The sequence below is a fragment of the Myotis myotis genome, unplaced genomic scaffold (assembly GCF_014108235.1).
Source record: "Myotis myotis isolate mMyoMyo1 unplaced genomic scaffold, mMyoMyo1.p scaffold_m19_p_17, whole genome shotgun sequence".
Taxonomy (NCBI): domain Eukaryota; kingdom Metazoa; phylum Chordata; class Mammalia; order Chiroptera; family Vespertilionidae; genus Myotis; species Myotis myotis.
Window position 1 is genome coordinate 10,767,640 of NW_023416321.1, and position 20,949 is coordinate 10,788,588.

The window sequence follows — 20,949 nt, forward strand, 5'->3', positions numbered from 1 at the left end:
AGGGTCAGAATCCAAACCCAAATCTTTCTAACTCTAGGACCCATATTCTGTCTACTAAATCATCGGTTCTCAACCTGTGGGTCGCGACCCCTATGGGGGTCGAACGACCCTTTCACAGGGGTCGCCTAAGACCATCGGAAAACACAGATATAATTACATATTGTTTTTGTGATGAATCACGATGCTTCAATTATGTCCAATTTGTAACAATGAAATCGGGGGTCACCACAACATGAGGAACTGTATTAAAGGGTCGCGGCATTAGGAAGGTTGAGAACCACTGCACTAAACGGAATTGCTTTATAGAGCGAGAAATACTGGACGTCCTTCCCAACTCGGTGCTGCACAAGGTCAGCAAGGAGTGCTGTTGTCCTGGTTCATAGGTCGATGCCCAACCTCTGAGCCATGCCGGCCGGGCTTATTCTTCTTCTGATATTTTCCCAACCATTTAAAAGGGTGAAAACCATTGTCAGCTTGTGAGCTGTATGGAAACGAGTGGAGGGATGTGCTTGGCCTACAGCTCACGTAGCTGGCCAATCCCTGACCTAAGTGTTTGCAGCTCATTCAGCCAAACGCAGACAGCTCTCTCCCAACTGTGGACTGGTTTCCCCAGGCCCAGTACGTTTCCGTCCTTTCTCTCTCCAGCTCCGTGCATCTGGGCCTTGCCAAAGCTCCCAGCCTCCACCGTCCCGGGCAGGCCTCATCCCTCCTTTTCTGTTCAGTTCTCAGGCCCCGTGTTGCCAGAGTTCCAGCGCCAATGTCCTTTTACAAAGGGAGACTTACAGGCACAGAAAGCTAGCAAGAGGTCAGCCAGAGGTAATTCCTGGAGAAGAGGGATTCTAAGTGGGGCCTGGGACAGGGATGGAAAAGGGGAGGAGAGATTCTAACAACGATGATGGTGCCAGGTGGGTACTAGACTTATCGGGGTGATCACCTTGTAAGGTAGACAGATGTCCAATCATGATGCTGTATACCTGAAACTAACACAATGTTGGATGTCAACTATAACTGAAAACAATTTTTTAAAGACGGGGAGGAGAGCCCTGGCCTGGGTGGCTCAGTTGGTTGGAGCGTTGTCCCGTGCCCTGCAAGGTCTCCGGTTCGATTCCTGGTCAGGAACACGCACAGGCTGCGGGTTTGATCCTCGGGGAAGGTGCATGCCAGAGGCAAGCGATCGATGTTTCTCTCTCACATTGATGTCTCCCCCCTACCCCCTTACTCTCTCTCTCAAATCAGTAAAAATATATGTATTTTAAAAGTGTGTGTGTGGGTGGGCGAGTGGTGTTTCAGGCAGAAGCAGGAGAGACTGAGCTGTGGGCAGGTGACCGTGAGGGGACAGTACACGCAGAGCCCATATGAAGGGAGAGAGTGATGAGACTGGGGTCAGGGTGGGGCTTTAGTGGAGGGTTGGCCTGCCAGACCCTGAGAACCCAGATTCTGAGTAGGTTGCGGTAACTTCATGCGATGGTGTGACAGGGGAACGCCAGGGCCTTAACTTGCAGCCCTCATTTGTAACCTCCGTCCTGTACTCTCTGTTCCTTCATCTCTGCATTCGCCAAACATTCAGTAATTTCCATCAAGAGCCAGGCGAGTTTGGCTTGTTAAGGGAAAGCAGAGAAAAGGGGAATGAGTGCACTCCGGAAATGTAGAGCAGGAGAGAGAACACACACATACCTACCACCCAAAGAAGATAGCGCCGACTGCCTTGTGGGACTTGGTCATGGAGTTCGGGCATGGGAGAAGCAATGGACGGGGAGCAGGGGACACCAGGGGAAGTTCTGTGGAAGAGAAAGGACTTGAGCTAGGGCTGCAAGGGGAGGGGACATCTGAGTCTGTGCAACCTGGGGGAAGGGCTGTCCGGGATGAAGTGACAATGAGCAAAGGGGGTGCAGACAAGGGCAAGGCACTCATTTTGGTGCTTGCTTTCAATGGGGGTGTTATTGGCATTATTGGGGGGCGATTTTTCATTGTATGAGTCTGCCCCGTACAAAGGAGGTCTTTCAGCATCCCCGCCACCTCCCGACCCTCACCTAATGCCGGTAGCCCCGGCCCCTTTCCACTTGCATTTTCCAGCAACGCTCCCCACTCCGCGGGAAACGCTAGATAGGTTTGTGAAGACACGCAGTGGGATGGAAAGCTGGACTGGGAAATTAGCAGCCGAGCACGGAGGGCCTCACGTGCCAGGACAAGACACTTGCACTTTGTTAAGCGAGGAGTGTCCGCAGGAGGGAGGGAGCGCGATCTGCTTTAGAAAACGAAGTTTGGAGCAGGATGAACGAGGAGTTTGGAGCGAGGCCTCCAGCAGCCTCCCACCCAGGTCGCTTTCAGTCAGGGAGGGCTGCTGGCGGATGGCAAAGGTCAAGGGAGGTGCTATCTGCATAGCCCTGCGGATTGCTGGAATGTCCTATTAGAACTGTATTTGCTACATTGGGATTTGACTAATGTTTCCTTGTCTCTTCCTGTCTTTCGGATCAAGCCACTTGGCAGTGACCACAATACAACTCCCTCCCCCATCCCCCCCCCATCCCCGCCGTGAGTCCACATGGGGAGAATTTATGTAAAACAAGAAGGAAAAGGGCAACCCTTTGAGGGTTTTCTCTTCCTCCCTGTCCAGGGTCCATCGCCTGCTTAGGAAGAGCCCCTTGGTGCCTGAACAAGGGGACTATTCAGCCTGACCCCAGGAGAGAGGAGACCTCCCTGCCTGCCCCTCCCCTGGCCAGGGCAGGACATGGATTGTGATCCGCGGCCCAGAGGATCCCAAGCTGATAAAGGCTCATTGTGGCAGCTTCTGGAGAAACCCAGAGGCCATCAGGGGACTCTGGGGCTGAGCAGCCAGTTAACCGCCCTTGAACATTTGTGAAAAGAATTACTACTTGGCGGAAGTCGAAGCAGAATGAGGCCCCTGGGCTGCCGCTGGCACCACCCATGGCAAGGAGACTAACAGCAAAAGCAGCAGGAGCCGGGCCTGACCCTGCCTGACAGCGAAGAGGCCGCCAGAGGCAGAAGGAACCCAGAAGCTGCGGAGGGCTCCCTTGCCGACACCTGCGGCCTGAAACCTGATCGCCCCTGTCAAATGCAAGAAACACAACTGCTCTCTAAAAACGGTCCCGGGGAGGAGAGGAGCCTCCTGCCCGCCCCTCCCTCCCTCCCAGAGCATCCGAAGCCATAAACGGCAGGAAAGGAGGACAGCTGTGGATGGGAGTCGGCCTGGATCCGCTAGAGGCATTATGCTCTCTCTGCTCCAGTCTTGAATGTGTTTTCGAGTCCAGGCACCTTATCATTCGCAGGCCTCGCTGTTCTTACAGCAAAAACACGCAAGTAAGAAGGAAGATCCTGAGATAAATGACGCCGGGGAGGTGGCAGGGAGGTGGGTCGGATGGGAGGCTGGTGGGAGTATCAGCAGAATGCGGCTTTGGTGGGAGGTGTGAGGTTCAGCCGAGGGTCAGCAGCCCAGAGCACACTTGTCATTGGGGGGTGCCTGGCAAGGGTTTCAATCCCTGCTGAGAGGCCCAGGGAGGGGAGCGGGGTGCAAGGATGGGAACACTCGGTCCCTAGAGCTACCTCTGTGCATTGTCTCCGCCTTCCTCAGCTGACAGCTGGCCCTGTCCCGTGGGAGGGAAATGCAGAATTGAGGTCAGAGACCCTCGCCTTGGCCAGGTGCAGGACCTGGGGTTAAAGTGAGAGCAGAGGTTCAAGCAGTCAGTGCGCGCGTCCACAGCACGTCCTCGCTTCCGCTTTATTCCTGAAAGGATTGGCACGGCTCATCTCTCAGTCTAGCTCTGCTTTCCCTCCCCGCCACCCCCAATGCAAAGACGTGGCCTCGTAAATGCCATTTCTACATCAAAGCACAGCAGAACAAGCCATCTCCACTCACAGCAGAGCCCCCGAAGCCACCTCGTGTACATAGAAACCAAACCAGGGCAGAGGGCTCACACTCATGGATTTTATGTCCCGTCAGGGGACTGATGCTGACAGTGCCGGGCGGGCCCACAACTCCCAGTTCACAGTGGTTCCAAAGCCTCAGAGTCAATGGCCCTGCACTCACCGGTACCTGAGAGCCCATCTCATGACAAGCCTCACCTAACACCAGACGTTCACTTCCGGTTGAGGATGGATCTAGAACACGGCAGTTTTCTGAAACTTGAGCATTTTCTGCCTTGCTGGAGATTTCGTCCCCGCTGGCCATGCAAACATGTGCACACAGAAACTGCGGGAACATTCTGTTCAGATCCCACGGCTCCCAGACAGAAAAACAAGCAGAAGACGGAGCTGCGAGGTCTGGGTGCCATTTATTGACGGCAGTTTACACACATTGGCTTTCTCCCCAAGGCCGTTCCTTCAGTCTCCCCGGAGCAGAGCCAGGAGCGCAGAGCGCACGTCCCTGGCAGGCACGCCCAGCCCGCAGGATGCAATCCTTCACGATGGAATTCCGCCGGGCATTTGAGACCGAGGTGGGGGTGGAGAGGAAGTCTCCCACGGACTCACATCTCAGTCCAGGCCTCCTCTCCCACTAGCCAAGTCCATCTCAGCTCAGGAGCCCCGGGGGGCAGCAAATCCAGCCCACCCACCTGCACAGGGCAGATCCTTCCATCCATGCCGTGTGCACACACCTGCTTCCGCTGGCCCCAGAGAGAATCAGCCTGATGGTAGAGACAGACCGCTTCCTCTCTGACCCACCCGGCACCTCTTCAGCTGGGTCTGCGCAGGAACTGCTGGAAAACGGAGGCCTGCGTGCTTGGTCCAGCTGTGCGGCGTCTTCAAATCCTGGTAGACGGAGGGCTGCAGGCTACTGGTTTACTCAGGCTGACCACTGCGCTTCCCCAGCCCATCACACACGCGACCCGCCTTTCTTCTGCCAACTGCCTCGGCCTAGGCTGGAGCTCCCGCGGGCCTCCAACCGGGACAGGAGTCAAGCTGGTCTGCATAGGCACTTGGCAGTTTTGGGTAGGGAGGTGGGTAGAGAAAGTGGGTGGAAATGAGAACAAAAGAGTTTCATCTGATAAGAGTGATTAGAGAGCTGAAGTGATTTTACTTTTATTTCCTTCACGTTAAGCCAATCATGAAATTTCACAGTGATTCTGGGGCAGAAGGAAGGTGATGCTCAGAGTCCTCGGGGCTGTGGCCCCGGGCCCGAGCGGTGCGGGCAGGGCAGGCCTCACTGGGGGAGCTGCAGGAGCACCGACTGCCCGGCCGGCAGGTAGGTGATGTTCCGAGAGCGGGAGAGCTGGTAGGCGATGTCCTCGGCCGCTTCCAGCTTGCGCAGCTCGATCAGCCCGTCGCCCGCAGTAGCCAGTGAGTTTGCGATCAGCTCGGCGGCTTTGGAGTCGCCCTCAGCGGAGATGATGGCTGCCTTCTTCTGCTGCTCGGCCTAAGACGGGGAGGTGGGGAGAGACTGAGGCCACACCTCAGGGCGCTGGAGGGCAGGCCATAGCCTCGCACCCTCACTGCTTCCCCAAGGAACTCTGGGTATCTGCCGCCGCCTCCTCCTCCGGGTGGGGTCCCCAAGCACTGTGTGCCACCAATCCTCTCATTCCGGGACCACCCACTTCTCATCACGTTAGGGACACATTCTGTCGGCTGCATAAACAGCTGTCTTGTTCTAAAGTCTTAATAGTAACAGCAATCTAGTCCGGCCACACTACTCTGAGCCAGAGCATCCCAGGCCAAGGAAAACAGACCGAGAAAAGCAGAATCACTGCTCAGGCTCCTCTTTCCCTCCAGTCCCAGGTCAAAGTGACTTTCACCAAAGCCAGCGTCGCTAAGCCAGAGAAACAGGCATGTGTAGCGCTCCCTGGAGCTGCCAGGAGCCCAGGCACCCAGGATGAGGTCTCCTGGGCTTGCCATACTCCTACCAATAGGACCTCTATCTACAATGCATGACCAATAAAATGAACACAACTTGGAAATCCTTAGGCTCTGTGACTATTCACTCAACAAATGTTTACCGAGCACCTAGTTGCTCCAGGCACATGTCTAAGGCTCTGGAGATAGGCAGTTTATATAAAGAGAAAAAAAAAAGTTCCTGCTCAGAGAGTTTACATTCTCTAACATTAAATGCTCGCCACCCACGTCCCTCTTTTCCCTCATTTCAAGGACTAAGGGTGTTGGATTAGAACAACGATTTTCAGCCTTTTTCATCTCATGACACACATAAACTAACCACTAAAATTCTACGGCACACCTTACTGTTTGGTGATCTGACAAAAAAAAAAAAAAATAGGTATAATTCTGATTCATTCACACCAGGTGGCTACTGTGCTGGCTGTCGTCATTTTCTTATTTGACACTCTAAGGGAAAAGAGGTCAGGGCCCTGACTGAATAGCCAGGCATTGCGTGCGTTGGGCTCTGCGGTACACCGCTCAGAAATCGCTGGATTACAATGCCAATGCCAACGCCAATGCCAGAGAACGAGCGGTGGGAAGGAATAAACACACCTTTGCAGAGACCGGGAAGACCGGACTGCTATGCAAATACACTGTGTCCCTCACACGCTGACACATCTGGATGGGCTTAGCGTTTGAACAAACCCAGTGACGACAGAGCATCTGGTGCAACATTTGATCCCTTTCGCTGTCAGCTTTCACTGTGTAACTACGGTTAAAAATGACCTCTCAGCGAAGCTGAAAATATGCCAGGAGAAAAACATTTTTATTTGTTGAAAGTGTTTTTGATCTTAGGGAAGTGGAGGGAAAAAAACGGCCCTTCAGTGATTTGGGAACGTAACTTCACATAATCCCTGACTAGCCCCCAAAGACTCTGGAACCAGTTGCAGGAGTACGGTCCCTTCCATCCCCTTCCAATGATCCCGGAAGGAGAGATGACAGATGATGAATTTCCAGGCCACCCAGCAAACGGGGAGGCCGAGCGCAGGAGAAAGGGGAGAGGGGCTCTGCCATCTGGCCGAACGCTCACCTTTTCCACCACAAATCTGGCCCTTTCCGCTTCCTGCTGGGCCACCTGCTTGGCTTCTACTGCTTCTGTGAACTCCTTCCCGAAGGTCAGATGCGTCTGAAGGGAGAGAGCGAGCACAAGATGAGGCGGTGTAATTGCTCAGGCAGCGTGGCTGCAAGGCCCCGGCGGCCGCTGGAGGGAAAGGCCAGGAATGGCTCTAGCAGCTGGAGGCTTCGGGAGGCTGGATCCCCCTTCCACCTCCATAGCTGTGTCCAAACTAGGTTACACCCAGAGCCCTCGGCTGCCCCTCTGCTCCCGTACATCATGCTGTCACCCTCAGTGCGACCATCTCAGATGGAAAACTGCCCACAGGCACTGAAGGTATCTACTCAACTGACCACCTCCCTAGAGAAGGAGACCTGTGGGTCCCAGCGCCCCCACCATGACCAGCGCTCTTAGAAGGCCCTCTGATGCCCCTGGAGAGGCCAGGTGGAGACCCCGAGAGGGAGGGATGCAGCTGGTTCTCAGGGGTTCGAGAGCCTGCTCTGCGCTTACGGGCTAACCAGCCCCCTTCCTTCCCACAGCACCTCCACCACCAAACAGGAAGAGGACGGGAGAACGTGGGATGCACATCAGGGTGTTCCCTGTGTGAGCGCTTCTGGTAAAGGGTTTAAAAGAGAGAGAAGGCAGCTAAAGCTATTGCTTAGGAAGAAGGTTTAAAATTCGGATTACCCAGACATCCCCTAAGAGCATAAATAACTGAGACTTGGCCGAAGTGACTGCCTCTACTGATCGTGCAAACAAAGGGAACAGATCTCAGAATGCCTAATGGCGAGTCTAGAAAGGATTTACTTATTTATCAACTTTTTTTTTATGAAAAAGGAGGAAATAAAGGGAAAAGGAGCTTTGGTTTTGCTATCAAATTCTACTGTTTTTTATTTCCTCCTCCACTCTCCCAACCTCTGCTTTTTTTAAAAAGCATCAGTAACTCAAGTTTCCTCCTGGAGAGTCAATCCTAGTCTCACTGCCTTCCAGAATTGTGAACACTCCTGACGCGTACGTTGCGGCTGTTCTACTTTGCCTGCTCCGTTTCTGGACTCTTGGTCAACATTTGGGGGAGAAAACGCAATCCTGAGAGATGAGAAATGAAATGTGCAATTAAGGAATACGTTTTCTTTCTATAAGGGCCAGCTGAGGGCAGCAAATTCCCCATGAAATCTAATTTTCTTCTCACACCTCTTAGATATGGTTTCTTGTGGTCAGCCCACATCTCCCCAGAATGGAGCATGTGGTTAAAGCCTCACAAAAGGCCAAGCTTCTCCTTAGGTTTTTACTTAGCACTTTCCCACAGCCGAGGTGCGCGGGCTAACAGTGAGAACCTGAGGAATTACCACTAGTCAGAGCCAAATGGCTGCAGCCTGGAATCTCGCCAGTAGAGGGAGCCCACAGGCCCTTCCATGGCGGGCAATGGATGCAAGGTGGAGCGGGTGGAGCCATGCCCTGCGGCGAGCTCTGGGTGTTGGACTGTGATGTTTAAACAGCTGCACAGATGCTGAGGGGGAAACGGTGCCTTTGCCTAGCGATGCACAGGAGAACCGAACAGGAAACACCACCTCACTACCTGAGCAAATCACTCCAAATGGTTTTTCCCACGAATCTAGAAACATGAACCTCCCCCTCGCCCCCTCCATCTGAAATGCTACTCCGCCTGTGCTGCTTTCCGTCTGACTTACGGCGTTTAGCGTATATAAATACACAGATATGCAGTCTCAGTCCTCGGCGTTGGGGAGCAGAACCCTTCACTTACACGCTATCACCTTTCACTGGGGGTTCCCACAGCTCAGGTCACTGAGCTTCAGACCCTCAGACCCTAGTGCTGGGAAATGCCCACGGGTCAGGCTGGGAGGTCTGCGCTGGGGAGAAAGACTATCCGCGTGTTCTCGGTCTCACCCGGCAGCTTCCTCCTGTGTCAGACGGCCAACAAGGCACCACTTCCCGGGGAGCTCTGGGGAGCAGGCACAGCCAGTCACGGTTTGGGATGGTGAAAACACTCGTGGTTAGGTCACCCCCCAGGGCAGCGCCAGAAGTCAAGAGTGAGTGGCCGGGGTGAGGGAAAGAGGCCTTGCTGAAAACAAGCCTGAGGAGAGGGCCTCACACGGCAAGAAGTTCCCACGCTTTCAAGTCTCACGTCTAGGAACGTGGAAGGCAGGACCCAACAGCGTCTCCCCAGGCACGGAGCCAGGCACCCCAGCACGCACCGGGCCCCTCCCTGCAGGCTCCGCAAGGATCTTACCAAGGACACGTCATCCAGGATGAGCCCGAAGGTCGCGGCTCGCTCCGTCAGGTCGTCGCTCACCTGCCTGGAGACCAGCTCTCTCTGGGTGATGAGCTCTCCAGCGTCAAAGCGAGCCTGGTTCCAGGGGAGGGCAGAGCAGCCGCTCAGGGCAGTGAGGGAGCGGAAAAGGGACCAGAAAACCCCCGGCCACATCCCCACCGCCCCCTGCCACGCTCTCCCCGCCCCTCAGTGACCCTCGGGGCCACCCTCGCAGCTCGGGGCGCAGGCCGTCCACTCACCACCACCGACTTGAGGATCTCCGTGGTGATGGAGGGCAGCACCCGCTCGTCGTAGTCCTCGCCGATGCTGGTGAAGATGCGGGGGAGCTGGCTGGCGACCGGGCGGAAGAGGATGCGCAGCGTGATGTTGACATTCTGCAAGTCTTCGGGCAGGAAGGGGGGGAGGGGGAGAGGCTGGAGTTAAAATAAAACTCACAGTGGCCTCCGAGGGGACCTCCTACCCCCGATTTGCTACAATTTGTAAGTAGAGTTGCTGATCCGAGAGGGCATGGAGCAAAGATGTCTGGGGTCTTTGGTAGAGAACCCAGCAGAGCACCAGTGAGGAGCCTCTTAAAGGCGTCCGGTGACCACGGCTTTTCCGTGCACCCTGAATGCTCCCCGATATAAGCAACAGGTGCTATGGGTCTGGAACATGGATGTTTTAAGGAAACGGCAATGCTAAGAATTCTAGGGCGAGGCCTGTCCAAGGCCTGGTGCACGTGACCCAGGTCAGAAGCATGCTTTGGAGGGGTTACCGTGGGCCCAGCAGAAATAGTCCACTTTGGACAGAACCAATAGTCCAAAGGCCTGGGCCGCAGTCCTACTCTGCTGGTTACTAATTATCCGACTCTGCTAAGCTTTAGCCAACCTCAACTTAGTTCTCTAAGAACAGGGATGATTTCATCTGACTTCCAGGCACATTGAAGGAAACAAACAGAGAAGACAAAAAACACGGTCAAACGCAACAGATGTAAGAGGCCAGGGTCACCTACTGCAGCGGTTCTCAACCTGTGGGTCGCGACCCCGTTGGCGGCCGAACGACCCTTTCACAGGAGTCGCCTGAGACCATCCTGCATATCACATATTTACATTGTGATTCATAACAGTAGCAACATTACAGTTAGGAAGTAGCAACGAAAATAATTTTATGGTTGGGTCACCACATGAGGAACTGTATTTCCAGGGCCAGAAGGTTGAGAACCACTGACCCACTGGTACAGCTCACCTCTCATTACCCAGGCAAAGGACCAAGGAGGGAAACACAATTTCCTCTAACAAGCCAGGCCTGCTCGGAGCTGACGCACGGTCACAGCTGGCTCGCAGTCAACAAGCATATGGACCAAGCATCCCTGGGACAGCTGAACCAGGCAAGGGAAGTGGGAAATGCACAGGCCCCTGGTCTCTGGATCCCCTCCCCACAGCTCTGAAGCTAGGCACAGGAAGTATCCTTAGCACAACTGCAGGACAGCAGAGCAGAAACCCCCAGGAGCTGGGAAGTTGAGACCGAGGCTCTTAGGTTACAGTTCTGTTTCTCGATGAACCCCACCCCACCTCGGATTTCCTCTGGGGTAGCAGGCAAGCCAGGCCCTCACAGGAGGCCCCTTCCCCTCCCTGGCCAGGGGCTACGGGACAGATGATGCCCTACCGACTTACCCTCCGGCCTCTGCCCGACACGCCGCTCACTCGAAAGTCCCCGTTCAGATAGAAGCTCCTCACGGGAGCCTGCCCAACCCCTGGTGGGCTAGCCGCCCTCCTCTCTGCCCCCGACGCGCCCGCCGTCTAACCTCGGCTCTGGTGCTCACTACACTATGCCTGTCCGTGCACATCTCTGTCTCCCTAGCTGGACAGAGCTCCTTAAGGCCCCTGCTTTAGTCATCTCTGAACTGGCCCCAGCCCCTGCCCAGCAAAAATCCAGGCACAGTCACAGGAAGTGCGTATCAGTGGAGGAAGGCATCGAGGGCGACCCTCTCCTCTCGCTGTGCGGACGTGTGGCTGCTGAGCTGGCACCTGCTACTCCACTTACTGCCTGAGCACCTCTATGAGGATGGGGGGGAACAAGGACAACAACTCGTTTTAGGCTCCCACTGCATAGCCAGTGGCGTGTCGGACACCAGGACACAGCTCCCAGGGAAGTGGGCCTCCGCCTGTGAGAGGACGGGAGGTCAGGCAAAGGGCGAGTCAGCTGCGAGGCAAACAGAGCCGCCAGATGGGTCTACCCAGGGATCCTGGGCAAGAAGAGCCAACGGGAGGGAGCAGGGCATCCTCAGATTTCTTTCCAATTGGGTCACAATGTGACTCTTGAACAGACCTTTGTGTTTCTTTAAATGTGCGCAGTTGTCTGTGTGCGCACCTTAAGTACGTATCTCTTGCTATGAATCCAGGTACCACTCTCCAGGGAAAAGATGCCAGGAATTCTTATGTGAAGTTCAACCTCTTGTGGACCCCACAGCACCCCTTCCACCCTCTCCCGAACCCACGGGCGAGACTCACCTTTGCTACCCGTGATGACGGGCACGTTACGAGGTCGAGAGCGGCAATCAAAGATAATCGGTTTCTGTACCCAAGGGATGAGGAAGTGAGTCCCTTCCCCCACCACGATGTCCTGCACGCCACGGAAGCGGTCGAAGATGACAGCTCTGTGCCCAGCATCCACTAGGAGTGAGGACAGCGATGGGTCAGGAAATTCCTCTCACCTGTTCACCGAAAGAATCACGCCCTGGAAAGGGTCTTGGAGCTTTCTGTTCATGTATTAAGTCTCCCCTCTCCTGCTCCATCTTCCCGCACTTCTGGTCTCCAGGGGCTTCTAATAGCTACGAATCTAAGCAATCACTTCCTGTCCCATGTGTCTCCCCAAGGACCTTGCTAATAGGTCCTCAGCATCCTCTCTCCTTGAAACAGTTGGCTGCTGATTTTCTGATTAACCACCCCATCCCCAAACTCCCATCAACACATATCCAGAAATCACCTCCTGAAACTTCTTTCTAAATTTCCCCGAAGTCTTCACTGTTATCACAGTTCAACCTGGTTCCAATTTTACCTCGTGTTTCCAGAAGCAGCACCCCCACTATGAGAACCCTAAAATCCAGGTGTCCCTCTTTCTTTCCAAAAGCTTTTTTTTTTCCCCTAAGGTTTTGAGGGGTTGTAGAGTTGTCTTGTTGAGAAATTGGTGATGGTAATTACTGTATAATTATGCAGGGATGCATGGCCACAAAGATCAGAGTGGCCCTAGCTGGCGGCTCAGTGGTTAGAGCATCAGGCCACGGACTGAATGGTTGCGGGTGCAATTCTGGTCAAGGGCACCTACCTCAGTTGCAGGATCAACCCCCAGTGCCCCAGGGGCACATGCAGGAGGCAACCAATCGATGTGTCTCTCTGTCTGTCTCCCTCCCTTCCACTCGCTCTAAAGATCAATGGAGAAAATATCCTCAGGGGAGGATCAATAAAACACGGACACTGCCCAAACAACACACCAAAAAGGTCAGAGTGTAAAGCTATGCCATGTAAGCCAAGCAGGCTTTTCTGATCCGCTGCTTTACGGACATTATCGTTGGTCCAAACAGCTCCACTCTGAAATGAATCCTCCTGTCGGACATCACCTATGACACACACGAGGCGAGTCCATCTACTGCTGCTTGCCAACAGTGGAAGCTAGAGAATTTCACAGCTGGAGGGGGGCTTAGAGATAACTAGTTCAATCCCACCGCTGGACCAGGTCTCCCAGCAAAGTGGAAGAACAGCCAGCTCAACCCCCTGCCACCCTGTTCAAAGCCGGGCAGTGCACCTCAAAGGTATTTTCTCTGCAGTGACCCAGCTGCAGCAGAGCAAAGCTCCTGCTCAGCACAAGGTCACCGCGGGCCTACAGCTCCTGCTGAGTCTTCCCACGGGCAGAAGAGAACAAATGAGATCTCCATTTCAGCGCGACAGCGATATCCTGGCCGCCCGCTGCAGCCTCCGGGGGTGCAGCGTCCCTTCAAATGAACCGGCGCAGCTGGAAACATCCAACCAGCAGCCAGACTGGGACGCTCCCTGTGAAGAACGGCTCCGAGAGAACCTCTGGCTAAAAGGACAGGGGCTCTGACGACAATGTAACCGTATGGTGTGAGACGGCAGTGAGCCGGCTCGGTCACAAACACATTCACATTCGGTGGCGCTGCCGCCTGGAGCGTCCCATGGGCTGTGCCGACGAAGAGAAGCCCTCCAGCAAAGGAGCCTCACCGTTATACAAGGCCGAGTTCACCACGCCTCCCGCAACGGCTAAGGCCAGGCCAAACTTGCCAATGGATTCAAACACTTTGGCAGCCATGTCTCCTTCTGCTGGACCCACTCACACCTAAGAGGGTAAAAACAAAACAGATAAAACAACTTGCTCCCCAAATCCTCAGAGAGCGCGCTCTGCCACACAATATTCACTTCTCCAGCTGGCTGTTTGCTCCCCATTCCTGGAAAACTGGCGCTTCAACCCCTCTGCCTCTTTCTTTTTCCACCGCTTAAGAAGAGGGGTCTGGAGCACTTGGTTAACACACGGGACTGGGGCATGTGCTCGATACCCACAGGGAACTTAGCACCACAATAAACCACCCTCCCATCTTCCGGACAGACCCTGAGAGAGGCTGTGAGGCTGGCTCTGTGCAATTTTGGTTTAGAAAATAACTCAAAGTGAGCCAGGCCAGTAAGCCAGGACAAGTGAAATAGGGAAACTGAGGTAGGTAGCTAAACAAACTGACAGAGCAATTTGCAAGATATAGAAGGCCACCTCCCTAGAAATAACATCTAGGCCTCAGTTGTATTTCGGCTCCAGACCCGGAAAAGCAGCAAAACCAGGTGGGTGATACCAAGACCAGCCGCACTGATTAAGCCCTGACACTGACCCATAAGTGAACACCACGACCCTGACGAAGCGCACCTAGAAAACTGGTGAATATTCTGTTAAAACCCTCCCCTGATACTTCCCCGAAGATACTTGCCTGCAAGAGAGAAATAAAAGCCTCAAGACGAAGGACCCAGCGCATGCTCTCCTTCTGGGGAGCAGCCCCACCATTCCCTTTCTACTCTTCTTCCCCCACAGGCACGCATCTTCTAAACCAGTGGTTCTCAACCTTCTGGCCCTTGAAATACAGTTCCTCATGTTGTGACCCAACCATAAAGTTATTTTCGTTGCTACTTCATAACTGTCATGTTGCTACTGTTATGAATCTTCATGTAAATATCTGATAGGCAGGATGGTCTTAGGCGACCCCTGTGAAAGGGTCGTTCAACCGCCAAAGGGGTCGCGACCCACAGGTTGAGAACCGCTGTAATCTAAACCCTAGAGGACCACAGGAGGCTTGCAACCAGGGGAGCAATGGGTAGCAGCCCCTCATCCCAGGACAACCCCCGAACCTGCTCCCTAGACCCCCTTTTCCCTGCCTTCCCAGAGGGCTAGGGCAGCCCAGCCTTGGCTCTCCTTTTGCTTCTTCTAAGCTCAGCCCTTTCTCGTTCTACTGTCCCCAGCTTTACTAAATGTTCCCTCACAGTCACCTGGACTCATGCTGGGAAATTTTTTCTGCACCAAGTCAAACCCACACAGTAGGGGCTGGTCCTAGGCAGACTGGCCCAGGGTCAGGTCCTCTTTCCGGTAACAAAAGTGTGTGCTCCACAGTGATTCCCACAGCAAAAACAGCGAATCGCTAACCTTTCTATCAGGCCTTCTAACGGCAATTTATTTAACCCTCACACCAGCCCCTATGCCGTAGATTACTACAGGTGAGGAAACCGAGGCACACCGTGAGGTTACATGGGGAGCCCAGGAGCACACAGCTATTAGGTGGCAGAACCAGGATGAAGACCTACAGGTCGAATTCTAGGAGGCACAGCTTAGCTCCTCATCATACGGCTTCTCAACTGCAGGTATTAAGAATGACCTGGTATGGGAGCGACAGCTGGATGACATTCTGGAACCACATAACGAAGAGTAAGTGGGCAGGTGGGCTGAGCGGGGTGGGCGGGAGCGCGCCGACCGAATAGAAGCCGCTCCAGCACGTAACTTCTCAACGCTCCGCACCGTGGTCGCCATCCGCTTCAGCCGCAAAGCCTCCCTCGTTCCCTCCGGGCCAGAGCTCCTGAGCCTCCCCCGATCGCTCCTCGGGCATTGAAACATCCCTTTCCCAATGCCAGGACGCCCAGCCCTGACCACTCAGCCTTTCCACTGCTCACTGCTTCTGGATCATTCCTCACCCTGCCCCCATACACACCTCCCTTACTCTACGCAACTCCTGGCTCGTCCTGGGCTCGCCTCGTACCCGCTTCCCGCGAGGCGGACCCGCGCATACACGCCGCTCTCCCCAAGTGCAGATGGGAGTGCAGAGAGGGACTGCGGAGTTGCCCAAAACGGACCACAGCCGTACCCCTCCATTCTCACCTGCTTCTACTCTGACCTCCACAAGGCTTCCCCAGCCACACGTACTGCGCAGGCGCCAGGCGGCTCCTCCTCTTCCCCGCCTTCTTTCCAAGATCCGCGCCTCCGATTGGTCGGGAATAGCGCTGTGCATTCTGGGAAGGGTGGCTTTCCGTCTTGTCCTGGTTTCAGGGCTCTTGGCAGATGAACTACAATTCCCAAAAAGCCATGCAACGGCTTACCCGCGCTGAAAAGCTTTTTCTCTTTCGTGTTTAACGCCATGAGGCTGCCGCTAAGCCTTTTGGGGGCTGTAGTTTCTTAGGGGATAAATGCACGTGCCTATTGATGCTAGAACCTCCTGGAAGATGAGCCTTGTAAAAAGTAGCTAGGTGTGCAGCTAGTGGCAGAGCTGGGCTGGGAAAATAGAAAGCTGATGGAAGCATGGGTGGGCACCTTCGTGAAACTTGTGGTGAAATAACTGTTGGGGTAAGAGACCCTGAAGGAAAACAAGAGGTGATCTTCATTCCACAGCCCTGCCTGGAAACGTCCTGAGAGTCCTGGAACATTGATTACCAGAACCATAAAGGACCTTAGGCCCTGACGGGTGTGGCTCAGTTGGTTGAGCGTCATCTGGTGCACGAAAAGGTCCCCAGCTGGCTTCCTAGTCAGGGCACATACCCAGGCTGCAGGCTCCATCCCCGGTCAGGGCTTGTACAGGAGGCAACTGATAGATGTTTCTCTCTCTCTCTCTCTCTTTCTCTCTCTCTCTCTCTCTCTCTCTTTCTCTCTCTCTCTCTCCTGCTCCCCCTTCCTCTCTCTCTGAAGTCAATAAAAACATATTTAAAAGGCGCTCAGGAAGCATCTGGACTAGAAAAGGAGGCCCAGAGAGAGGGATATATTCAAGGTCAACCATGGATTTAGCAAAGGGGCTTGGCTTAGAGTCCAGATCTTCTCACGGACAGAATGTTTTTAAAACTCATTTGGAAAAGTTGAAAGAATAGTACAAAGAACTCATGTATCCTTTACTCAAAATCATCAACTGCTAAAAATCTGCTCCATTTGCTTTATCATCTGCTCCTTCCCTCTCTACTTCCCTCCCTCCTCATCCTCTCTGTCTCTCTCTCATCTACCTTCTGCATTCTATTTTTGCCCATTGACCCAATAATGAACATTATAGTAACCCTCCCACACACAGGATACAATCTAAGATTAGGTACTGCATTCATTTCTCATGTCTCTTTAGTCTCCTTTAATGCAAAAAATTTCCTTAGTCTTCCTGTCTTTTATTACATTAAAAAGAAGAAGAAGAAGAAAGATCTTGTTCATTTGGGGTTTGTCTGATGGTTCCTCATGATTAGATTCAGGTTTGGCATTCTTAGCTGGGATACTAACTAAGTGGTGTATGGATATTAAATTTTTATGAAACCTGGTCCATTTCTGGATTCTAGTAGGATTGGATTCTTTCAGCTTCTTTTTCCTGTATTTCTCTCCTCTTCTCTTTGTCCCCATTTGGCACAATCAAATAATCAGAGATATCAAAGGCAGCATTCTTCAGGTGATATGGGTTTGCCCTAACCAACCACGTTTTTTCCTCTCACTACTAGAATGCAAACTATGAGAGCTGAAAGTTTATTCTATTCTCAGAACATAGACTACTGCTCGACACACAGTGTCAAGTTTTGGGGTTTTGGTTAATTTAGTGTCTCAACAAGGCCATCAATGATGCAGAGTCTTTCCATCTTTAACTCTGCCATCTTCAGGTATTGACTTTTGTCCTCATAATTGTCCCCTAAAGGTCACAGGATGACTGCAGAAGGTCCAGGCTTCATGTTCTCACACCACATTAACCAAAGGCCAGAAGGCAGGAAAAGGGCACGTTACATTTTGGGTCCCCTTATAAGAGCTATATGTACAGTTTCCCAGAAACACCCACCAGACATCCCCTTATGTGCTGTTGAGCAGGGTTTTATCACCTGCCCACTTCTGACCATTGCCAAAAGAATGACATTGCCTTGTTGGGACTTAACAAATCAAGAGTCAACCTTTGGGATTGGGGAGGGCTTGGCTTCCCCTAAACCACATGACTGCCCAAACCATAACAAATTAAAATGGTGTTTTGTTAGCAAGGGACAGGATGGAAAGAAGGGATGTTGGAATTGCAACCAACGACGTCTGCCACCAGGGCTCTATTTGGGACCAGCTGGTCAATGAGGCCTCTTTGAGGAGATGATGTTTAAGGTAAGATCTAAAGAAGTGAGACATGGAGCCGAAACCAGTTTGGCTCAGTGGATAGAGTGTCGGCCTGTGGACTGAGGGGTCCCAGGTTCGATTCCGGTCAAGGGCATGTACCTGGGTTGCGGGCACATCCCCAATGGGAGATGTGCAGGAGGCAGCTGATCAATGTTTCTCTCTCATCGATGTTCCTAACTCTCTATCTCTCTCCCTTCTTCTCTGTAAAAAATCAATAAAATATATTTAAAAAAAAGAAAAAAAGAAGTGAGACATGGAAAAGTTTGGGTGGGGTGGGAGGAGAGCATTCAAGAGGGAACAGCACATGCATTTCTTTCTTTTCTTTTCTTTTTTTTGTCAAGTCAATATTTTATTAAAAAAAAAACCCCACACACACCCACACAAGCACACACACGCACACACACGCACACACACACACACACAGCTCATCAAGGCAGAGCCAGTAAAGGAGACTGAGATCTCGTCTTTGGGGCCAGGCTGACCACTGGGTGCTTCTCTTCCACAGCCGGCCGCACGTGAAGAAAGAGCAGATGCCCAAGCTGATAAATTGGGAGAGGGCTTGGTTTTTACGGGGAGGCTTAAGGCAGCGCCACTCCCGCGAGGGGTGGGATTTGTGCAGGAGCACCCAGAGACCTCTCCGTTGTGTTAGGTCCGGCCACCAGTCCCGGAGGCCGTTTGAAAAGCAGGAGGCAGGCAGAGACCAGATTTCCCTGGAGGCTGCTTTTCTTTCCCGGACGAGGAGAGTGTTCTCCCAGGAGAATAGGCCGGAGAGAGAGGTCCGGGGCAGCTCGGGAGCCCAGGAGGGAGGAGAAGGCCCTCCGTGCCTGCCAGCCGGGCAGGGCTTTGGCACAGGAACACAGGTTCGGAAGTCTCTCCTGAGGTCACCCCTAGTGCAATGGTTACTACATTTTTTGATCTTAGGACTCCTTTATATTATTAAAAGCTATTAAGTACCCCCAAAGAGCTTTTAAAACATGGAATATATATATATATATATATATATACAGTTAAAGTGAGAAATTTAAAATATTTAAAATATTTACTTATTTAAAAATAACAATAAGAAACTCATTATGTGTTGATATAGTTTTATGAAAAAGAACTACGGCTTCCTCAACATAAATATTTAGTGAGAAGAGTGGCCTCGTTTCATGCCTTTGCAAATCTCGGGTTCGTCATTATCCTGTCACGGGGCATGCAGCCTGTGGAGAACCCTACTGCGCACTCAGGAGAGAATGAGAGTGAAAAACGAAAGTAACGGTTTAGTAGTACCATCAAAATAATTTCTTAAAATATATTTTTATGGATTTCATAGATGAAAGGGGAGGGAGAGGGAGAGAGAAACAGCAGCGAATCATTGATTGGCTGCCTCCTGCATGCCCCACACTGGGGATCGAGCCCATAATCCGAGCATGTGCCCTAACCGGGAATCAAACTGTGACCTCCTGGTTCATAGGTCAATGCTCAACCACTGAGCCACACTAGCCAGGCCCATCAAAATAATGTTGACTTTCAATGGGGGGGGGGGGGGCGGGGAAGGAGACATATGTACTACTGTCTGTAATGCTTTAAACAATAAAAAAAATAATAATAATGTTGACTTTAAGTACCCCCTGGAAGGGTCTCAAGGACCCTCAGGGTTACCTGGACCACGTGTGGAGAGCCATTACCTTAGAGTCAAAGCCACCACAGGACAAGAACTCATGCACTCGCGAACACAGAGCTCCCGACCAGCTTCTCAGTGCTTGTATTGCTTGGGATACTAATTAGAGCAAAGTTAAGCTGCGGTACCAAGATCCCAAAATACAGACAGAAAAGAAGATAGAAATGAACTTCTCTGTGTTCCACGGGTCATTTGTAGACCACTTTCCTTCCGTTTCATTGGCTTGCCATCCCTTAAAAGATTGTCTTCATCTACCCAGGGGCCATCTGGGTTCCAGCTTGCAGGAAGGGAAAACGGAAGAAATCCAGGGCAGCGATTTTGTTTTAAGCAAACAAGGCAGAAGCAGCACATAAATTCCACTCGATTTTATTGGTTAAAACTTGGTTACATGACCTCATCTAATCACAGAAGAGGCTGGAGAATGTATTCTTTAGCTGGGCAGCCAAGTAGGCAGAAACAGAGGGTTTGGGGCTAAACCGCCTGCAGCGCCTCACTCTCACATAAGGACAACCAGAGGAGGGACAGGAGTCTGTGGTGTGCAACGGAACACTGTTCAGCAATGAGAAGAAATTGCTGACGCAAGTCGCACTATGAAGGCATCTCAAAGCCATTCTTCTGAATGAAAGAAGCCAGACACAAAGAGGAAAAATTATATGGTTATATGATTATTTGATTTTATTTAAATGAAACCCAAGAAAAGACAAATTTAACCCATAGTGTCAGAAGGCAGATTGGTGGGTGCTTGGGACCAGGATAAGGTGGAGACTGATGGCAAAGGGGCTCAAAAAGATTTTTTTTTTGAGGGGGTAAGAATTTTCTATACCTTGGCTATTGTGGTGATTACACGGGTATAATGATTTATTAAGTTTTATCTAAATACACACCTAAGTAGGTTCATTTTGCTGCATGTAAACTATACCTAAGTAATGTTTAAAAAAACAAAACAAGCCGAACCGGTTTGGCTCAGTGGATAGAGGTCAGCCTGCGGACTCAAGGGTCCCGGGTTCGATTCCGGTCAAGGGCATGTACCGTGGTTGCAGGCACGTCCCCACTGGGGGGTGTGCAGGAGGCAGCTGATGTTTCTCTCTCATCGATGTTTTTGACTTTCTATCCCTCTCCCTTCTTCTCTGTAAAAAATCAATAAAATATAAAAAAACAAAAACAAAAACAAAAACAAAAAAACAAAACAAAACACGAAGTAGAGGAATAGCTCTAAGAGCAGAGGCTATAGCTTTATTCACTGCTATATCCCTATCACCTAGAACAGTGTGTGGCATACAGTAGATTCTGCATAAATATCTGCTGAATGAATTGTTGAAAACTTAAAAATAAAACTCTTGGAGATTAAAATTGAGATAAACTTTAAAATAAAAATGCAACAGAGGGACTGGGAGATAAAATTGCTCCCAGAAAAATAAAAGGAGAAAGAGATGGGGA

The 20,949-nt window shown here is 52.0% G+C and overlaps 1 protein-coding gene across 3 annotated transcripts; it reads right to left on the minus strand.

Annotated features, from left to right (window-relative positions):
• Positions 1-4,270: 4,270 nt before the first annotated feature.
• On the minus strand, positions 4,271-15,719 carry PHB (prohibitin). Of its 3 annotated transcripts, none has more exons than XM_036340615.1 (7): positions 15,624-15,719; positions 13,442-13,556; positions 11,717-11,878; positions 9,467-9,609; positions 9,186-9,302; positions 6,914-7,009; positions 4,271-5,368 (listed from the first exon to the last, which is right to left on the minus strand). In XM_036340615.1, exons 2-7 carry the CDS (start codon positions 13,527-13,529, stop codon positions 5,156-5,158), a joined length of 819 nt encoding a protein of 272 aa, XP_036196508.1. In that variant the 5' UTR covers positions 13,530-13,556; positions 15,624-15,719; the 3' UTR covers positions 4,271-5,155. The 3 variants fall into 3 exon arrangements, with proteins under 3 accessions (XP_036196508.1, XP_036196509.1, XP_036196510.1); XM_036340616.1 differs by lacking the exon at positions 15,624-15,719 and adding an exon at positions 15,457-15,608; XM_036340617.1 differs by lacking the exon at positions 15,624-15,719 and adding an exon at positions 14,191-14,212.
• Between the last annotated feature and the right edge of the window lie 5,230 nt (positions 15,720-20,949).